The sequence below is a fragment of the Notamacropus eugenii genome, chromosome 2 (genome assembly GCF_028372415.1).
Source record: "Notamacropus eugenii isolate mMacEug1 chromosome 2, mMacEug1.pri_v2, whole genome shotgun sequence".
Taxonomy (NCBI): domain Eukaryota; kingdom Metazoa; phylum Chordata; class Mammalia; order Diprotodontia; family Macropodidae; genus Notamacropus; species Notamacropus eugenii.
The window spans coordinates 87,166,711-87,174,490 of NC_092873.1; the positions used below are offsets into that span (position 1 = coordinate 87,166,711).

The window sequence follows — 7,780 nt, forward strand, 5'->3', positions numbered from 1 at the left end:
AATCAATAATCATTTTTATAGTAACTACTGTGTGCCAGGGACTGCAATGAGCTCTGGTGATACAAAGAAAGGCAAGAAAGCAGTCCTTGCCTTCAAGAAACTCAAAGTCTAATGGGGGAGACAGCATGACAGCAGCTTTGTACAAACATGATACATAGAAGAAGGAAACTGACTGCCCAAATTCCAGGCCCTGCACAGGTACCTCAGGCAATCTCTCTCTGTACCTGGGGCTCTCAGAGGTTCTTCACTTATAAGGTGGGAATATAACAGGGAATTCTGTTTCCTTTCTAGATACATACAAACTCCGATTAAGGGGAGGAGAGACTCCATGCTCTGGACGACTGGAGATGTGGCACAATGGCACTTGGGGGACAGTATGTATTCGCTCACAGAGTCTAGAAGATGCCAATGTGGCTTGTCAGCAGCTGGGCTGTGGCTTTGTTGAGGCTGTTGTACGAGGGACTTTATTTGGCCCAGGACCAGGGACCATCTGGCTGGTTGACTGCAAAAGAAGAGAGCCTTCTCAATTGGATTGCAATATAACGAGGGGGGAGGATTACTGTATTAATGAGGATAAAGTTGGTTTGATATGCTCAGGTGAGTGTGAAAGACATAGGATGGGACTCTGAAAACATATTGATCTAGAGAACATGCAGCTAAAGTGTGCATATAAATGGAGCTTTCACAGACCTGTCCTCTGGTACTAAGGGAAGCTGTAACGTGATCCTGGGGTTGTAGAATTCAGAACTGAAATTAAAACTGATGGTCATCATATGTCTTTACAGAGGAGGAAATAGAAGTCCCTAAATGCCACGAGGACAGATAGACTAACAAGTTTAATTTGCTGGGAAGTTTTTGAACACAAAACTACAATATTTCTCCTGTCCTCCAGAGCTCTCTCCAGTCTTGTACTGAGGAGAGAGTATAGAAGGGTTTGGGGAACATTTATGATCTACTTGAATAGTGTTTGGGGAATATAACCTCTCTCTTTTCTGGAGCTCTCCATGCCCTATAAATTACTGGCCAGAGTAGTATGTGGAGATTTCTCTGTCTGTCTCACTCTCCTAACCTAAGCTGTAAATAAATGTCTCTTCCTCACTTTTTCTTAGATTTTCTCTGTCAGGATTTGGTCTAGTGTATTTTTTTATAACTGCTTCTAGAAGACTTTTTAGGGAAACTCTGCATGCTGTGTCCTCTTATTCTATCATCTTGACTTTACCTGTTCAGCTGTATAGTTTTATACTGAGGCATAAAGGTGGTCAAAGGGAGATAGAATTTCTATTCTAAAGCAAACGAACCTAGCAAATAGTAGCAAACCAATTGTGAATAGCAGCAATAAAACTAATTGTAGAAGTTGGGATAGATCATTTAGAATTGGGGCTTCAAGCACTCATATTAGTCATTTACCTGAGTTATTTCTATCTTCATGTTGCCACTGTTCCTTTGGGTGAAGGTGACTAATACAATTAATCTGCATCAACTACATTCTCATAGTTTAGCCCAGAGAGATTGATTGGGGGTTCCTGCTCTAAGTTCAGCATTTTCTGATTATTAAAAATTAAAACCTTTTCTGATCCTCTCCAGAGATGGTTCTCTGGCAACCAACATCTACTGTGTGCTTACCATTGTCCATTGCCAAATTCACAAAGCTTCTGTTCATCATCATATCCACAAAAATCTCTGTTGCAAATGTAACCGATTCTACAGTCAAGAGTCAAAGTATTGTAGGTGTGTTCAAGATTTACACGTTGAGGAAAATGATTTGTAGAGTAGGACAATCAAATCATTAAAAAAATGCATTGACAGAAGTAATTACTTCCTTTCCAAGTCAGAAGAAGTCACCTGTTTCCTTCTCTCACTCTCTTTGTGTATCTCTTTATCTCTCTCTCTTCTCTTCTACTGTCTCTGTCATTCTCCCTCCCACTCTGTGTCTCTTTCTGTCTCTATCTCTCTTCTGCCTCTATCTCTGTCTCTGTTTCCCTCATTCTCTCTCTCCCCTGCTCGCTGTCTTATCTGTCAGAAAAATACTGGACTGGCTCCACAATTCACAAATATATATACACATACACACATATATGTATATTTATGATATATATGTGTGTATGGATTGAACTTCATTGTACTGGCAGTTATACTGCAAACATACAAGTTCTTTTCTTCTCTGATTTCTTACTGTGTTGATCAAGTCTCAGATCTTATTACAGTGGTAAAAGAGTATGAGTTAAATGTCCTTATTTCTAAGCATCTCAGCCCTAGTTCTCAAACATTCCAGAAGTAGCAGGAAATTAACTGTGAAAAATATGGAAACTGTACTTGATATAAGTAAGGCAGAATTATACAAACAATCCTGGAACTCTCATTAACCCTTTATAAAGAATTCAAGTTAACAAATATGGACTATTCTAAGCATCCCTTATTTGACAAAAGGAAAACAGATGAGAAAAGCTGCAGAAAATTAAAAAAGTAAGTAAACCTATTTAGATTAATGAGGTTCTTGGGCCTGAGGACATGGTTACTTCTCTAATGGTGAGATATCATATGAATCTAATTGTCCTGTTTGGGTGAGAGGCATGCTTCCCCTCTGATGTTTCCATATGCCTCCCCCTGCCGAAAACAGTAGTAGGATTGCACTTCCCTAGATATGTCAGATATGCTGTCACAAAGAGTATCAGGGATTAAATACCTTAGCTTTATATCAGCTTCAATCATAGTCAACATGCTTCCAAGTTATTAATTGTCATGTACTCAGTTAAGAAAAGTTCCTCTACTTCTCCCTTGGGAATTTGTTAGACAGAAGTCTCACACAGTTAATTATGTCTCTTTCCTCATTGAGGAAATCTTGGACTTCACAGCCTCTCACTGGAGTTCTTTCTTGATTTTTCAGGATTTGTCAAACTGGTTGCAGGGGATGGCCCCTGTAGTGGGAGGGTACAGATCACTTCTGAAACAATATGGAGCACGGTCTGTGATTGGAATTTTACTCTTTCTACTGCCAAAGTCATCTGTGCTGAGTTAAAGTGTGGGACTGCAGTCTCCATCATGAAAGGATCTCACTTTGGAAGAGGAAATGGAACTATCTGGGATAAAGTCTTCCAGTGTAATGGAAGAGAACCACTTTTGTCACAGTGCCCCACAGTACCAATTCCACAGGGAAAATGCAGTCACAGCATGGATGTTGGGGTCATTTGTTCAAGTAAAATTTGCACAATGCTTTTATCCTGTTCCCAAATTTTACTTGATCCTGAGATTAGAAAGTCACAATTACTTTCCTAAAACCCTGTCTTCTTCTCCCTAGGGTATACAGATTTTCGTCTGATGGATGGAAGCTCCCAATGTGAAGGAAGAGTGGAGATCCAAGTTTTGGGGACCTGGAGGACTCTCTGCGACTCCCACTGGGACCTGGCAGATGCCAACGTTCTCTGCCATCAGCTCAACTGTGGTGTTGCCATGAAGCCTCCAGAAGATGCACATTTTGGCAAAGGAAATGTCCAGATTACAAGGGATACGTTTTATTGCACAGGGACTGAATCTCATTTACGGAATTGTTCTGTGATCATTCTAGGGACTTCTCCATGTTTCACAGGAAAAGTTGCCTCTGTGGTCTGCTCAGGTTAGTGAAGGGAAAACTCTAATTTGTACTCAAAGCATATCTGTAGATGATGGGCCCATGAAAGCACTGATACATGCAGAAAGGAAAAGGATAGAAGTGTCTACACCCATTAACAGTCAGGTAATGCCTTTCAGTGTCTAGAGGAGAGCTGTGGCATCTTTTTTTCTGATAGCAAGTATGAAGAGTACTAACCATGTTGTTGGGAATCATGTATGGCATTGGTACATATTTACTTTATATATGCCATTGCTCATTCATGACTTTTCTGTGGGAATTCCCATATAAGGAAGATGTATTGTGTCCTATCAACTACTTTAGTGGGAAGTGTAGATATATGCTAATGTGAGGTACTAATAGTGCACAGAGATGTACTGTCTCTGGACATTGCTAGGAATGACCAGGAATGAACAAACTTAGACAGAAGGGACTAGGAATTGTCCAAATTCTCATATGGGATGTTTCCCCAGAACAAGATGGTAAGGTCACCCTGCAATGATGCGAAAGATTAGAGAAAATCATAGACACTAGGATACTGTTTTATATCAGATGGACTATATTGTAGGCATCCTAGAGTAAAATTTCAGGATTATGTTCCTTGAAACTTACAACCATTGTCTTAAAGGGCCATTTTCAAAAGATCTCATCTTTGAGGGAAATTTATTTCATGATGGCCTGAGTTGGTGAAAGCTAGAAAAAAAGAGAGATCTGGGTCAGAATGAAAGAGAGATCCTGAACCAGAAGACCGGGATTGCTCTGCTCTTCAGATCACTGACTTCATTTGATGTAATCAGTTTCTACCAATGAAGAGATTCTCACAGACCCTTCAGTCAAAGATTACACAATTTTTTCTTCACTGTATATTTGTCAGAAGTAGTGGGAGTTGAATTAGGCCAAAAGTTTCTCATCAGACCTAGAAATAGGTCTGAGATAAGAGTAAAAAATATCAAGACTCAGAGGAACAAGATTCTGCAAGGAAAAGAGTATCTTTTGGATCGGTGCAGGTCAGACAGAGACTGGGAAGAAAACTTGAGGGAAGAGACAGTCAGGTGTATTAATGATGAAATGACTGAAGAAACAAAGGTTCAAGGTCCCTACCTTATCAATTTAATAATCAACACATCCCAGTTGTTTAACAAATCAGGACTAGTGTCCTTTCTCTGCTTTGACACTAAGTGTGTGTTTGTCCTTTGTTGCCTAAGAAGACCATATCATCAGAGAAATAATGACATGACTTGCACTTGACTTTGTTTTGAGTGAAGGAGGGCTATGCAGGTCACCAGTCTCACTTCTTCTCCAGAGCCATCTGAATCCAGTGACCAGATATTCATCAGGATGACTGGAGATGACCCAGAATGAGGCAGTTGGGGTTAAGTGACTTGCCCAAGGTCACATAGCTAGTGAGTGCCAAGTGTCTGAGGTGAGATTTGAACTCAGGTCCTCCTGACTCTACACTGGTGCTCTATTCACTGCACCACCTAGCTGCCCTGGCACTAAGAATACAGGAGAGACAGATTACTATGGATTAAAAACAATTAATGAAATAAAACAAATTAATTAAAAGAAAACAATTGACAGAGACAAGCAATCAGGTTCTCAAATTTCTAATTGGAAGAAAGATTAGGGGCTTTCCAAGTAGGGAAGGGGAGAACAAATAGGTTCAATTCCTTGAAATTGGAAAAAGAGGTGTCCCATTCCACTTCAAGTGTCTGCCTTGAATCAAAAGGAAGTGTAAACAAGTGTAGGAAGTGTAACCTGGTTGAACAGTACTAGGTCAGTTTTCAGATAAAACTCGTGGGTTGCTTGTGAGAAAATTCCTTGCATCAGTCTTTGAATGTGACTGGATTTCTTGTCATCCTAACCTAGGTCCCTAGTTAACCATCAGGTAGAGGTGGTCCAGTTTCCAACCAATGCAGAATGAGGTTCAAAAGATGCAATAATTTTTTCTCCCAATTCCCAAAATTGCACGGTCTTCTTACAAGATAGTAATTGGATTAGAACCTTTAGTGAATAGAAAGAGAACTGAATTAGCTCCAGAACTGAATCACAAAATTGAGTGAATCACAATGTGGTTCACTCACCTCCATTATCACTTGCTATTCTAATCCCCTCAGTAGGAAAATCCCAGAGAGCAGGTGAGAAATTTGGAAACAGGTTGGAGCTAGAGGATGCCCCTTCACTAGCTTCTTCTTCTATTGTTATTTTTTATTATGTTTTCTTTTTTCTCAGTTACTTAGGAAAATCAATCTACTAGCACTTAATAGGTGTCTACTATTTGACAACATCAACCTTTTCTCTGTTGAGTTTTGAGAAGAAGGAATTCATATCTAGCTAGTCCAAGAGAGATATCTGTCTCTCCAGAGCAGAGATTCTTGACTTTCTTTAAACTATGGCTTCCTTTGGGACAGCCTCGGGACCACTTCTGAGAGTAATGTTTTTAACTGATTTCTCTCTCCAATAGATGTCAGAACAATTAAAATTTAGATTGAACCAGACCATGATCCCTCTACATTAATGATATTTAAGAGAGCAGATAAAAATAGTTCTAGCCTGCTACCCCTTCTCTATGAGGAGAATAGAGTGGTTTCTGGCCCTAACCTCTTGGTAGGAATTAAAATTTACCTTGCTGAAGGCCCACGTGAGAAGCTAAGTAGAGAGGCAGCTAGGTGGGTAACCTGAAAAGAGTGCAGGGCCAGGAGTTAGGAAGACCCAAGTTCAAATTTGGCCTCAGACAATTACTAGCTTCATATCCCTGTGAAAGTCACTTAAAGCAGTTTGCTTCAGTTTCCTCATCTGTAAAATGATGTGGAGAAGGAAATGGCAACCCTCTTCACTATCTTTTCCAAGAAAACCCCAAATGGGGTTACAAAGAGTCGGGTACAACCGAAATTAATGAACTAAAATAAGAGAGGGGAGAAGAGGGCAAGAGATATTTATTCCTCTTTCCTTTCAGTCGCACAATGACACCCCCATGCCACACATAACAGGGACAGCCCTTTGTCTACGTGAGACTTCACCACAAACAGGCCTCTCTACACATAGGCCCTTGCTACAGTTGGAGCTCTCCCTACATAAATAAGAGACCAATAATATTGAAAAGTAGTCATCAATATATTTTATTTTTAAATAATATTTTATTTTTCCTAGTTACATGTAAAAGTAATTTTTGACACATTCATTAATTATTTCTTTTAGTTCTAAATTTTCTCCCTTCTGCCCTTAATTCCCCCCAGCCTAAGCAGCTTTTATCAGTATATTTTAAAACAAATTCATGTACTCCAAGTAAAAACCTCCTTATGTTTAGACATAGGTTGTTGGCAGAAATATGGTAGGGGGAACCCTATGCAGTTCATAAGTGCTAGACCTAGCAGAGGGTGATTAAAGCCTGAGGAAGGATGATTAGCTACAAGTGCTGCAACTCTCTCTGAAGTTCTTTCTTATGGAATGTCACAGACTTTTGAGGGCCCTTTGTATACGAAGGGTGTGGTTTGAACTGGGGGAGTGGGACAATGAAACTCTCAATGAGAACAATTCCATTCGACTGGGTATAATCAAAATATGTCTTCTTAAACTTGTCCCTCCCTCACAATTTGTCTTCTCTACAATTTTCTGACCCTTTCCTCTAATCCAGTGCCTTTCCTCAAGGTACATATTTACCTTATATGAGTTGTGTGTGCTTTCTGCAGGAAACCAGACACAGTCCCTCATATTCAGTAATGCACAGTCTTCCCAGGAGAAGGCACCTGTCCTCTTTTCAGGTAATAAAGAAAACTGAATAATCTGAGGAAATCGTTCTCTTTCCAAGGGAAAATGGGCAATTAATTTGAATTTCTCCCTGTAGAAAATGGACCAATTCGTCTGTTAAATGGAAGAGGACCCTGCTCTGGAAGAGTTGAAGTCTACTACAATGGGACCTGGGGAACCATCTGTGATGATTCTTGGGACCTGAGTGATGCCCATGTGGTATGCAGGCAGCTGGGCTGTGGAGTGGCCCTTCAAACCACAGTCTCTGCCCACTTTGGACAAGGATCAGGGCCCATCTGGCTAGATGAGCTTAGCTGTTCTGGAAATGAATCCCACCTAGGGGAGTGCCCGTCCATCCATTGGGGTCAGCATGACTGCAAACACAAAGAAGATGCAGGAGTCCTCTGCTCAGGTCTGGATCACACATAG

At 40.4% G+C, this 7,780-nt stretch overlaps 1 protein-coding gene across 1 annotated transcript; it reads left to right on the top strand.

Moving 5' to 3' along the window:
* The first annotated feature begins 347 nt into the window (after nt 1-347).
* Nucleotides 348-7,780, top strand: LOC140522744 (scavenger receptor cysteine-rich type 1 protein M130-like). Its single transcript, XM_072638038.1, has 5 exons — nt 348-597; nt 2,885-3,193; nt 3,296-3,610; nt 7,294-7,365; nt 7,449-7,780. The coding sequence occupies exons 1-5, from the start codon at nt 348-350 to the stop codon at nt 7,778-7,780; spliced, it is 1,278 nt and encodes a 425-aa protein (XP_072494139.1).

Excerpts from the sequence above, each read along its gene's own strand:
- LOC140522744 (XM_072638038.1), top strand. The coding sequence starts at position 348 with ATGTGGCACAATGGCACTTGGGGGACAGTATGTATTCGCTCACAGAGT. Across the intron at positions 598-2,884 it reads AGTTGGTTTGATATGCTCAG|GATTTGTCAAACTGGTTGCA; the intron begins GTGAGTGTGAAA and ends TTGATTTTTCAG. Across the intron at positions 7,366-7,448 it reads GGCACCTGTCCTCTTTTCAG|AAAATGGACCAATTCGTCTG; the intron begins GTAATAAAGAAA and ends TTCTCCCTGTAG.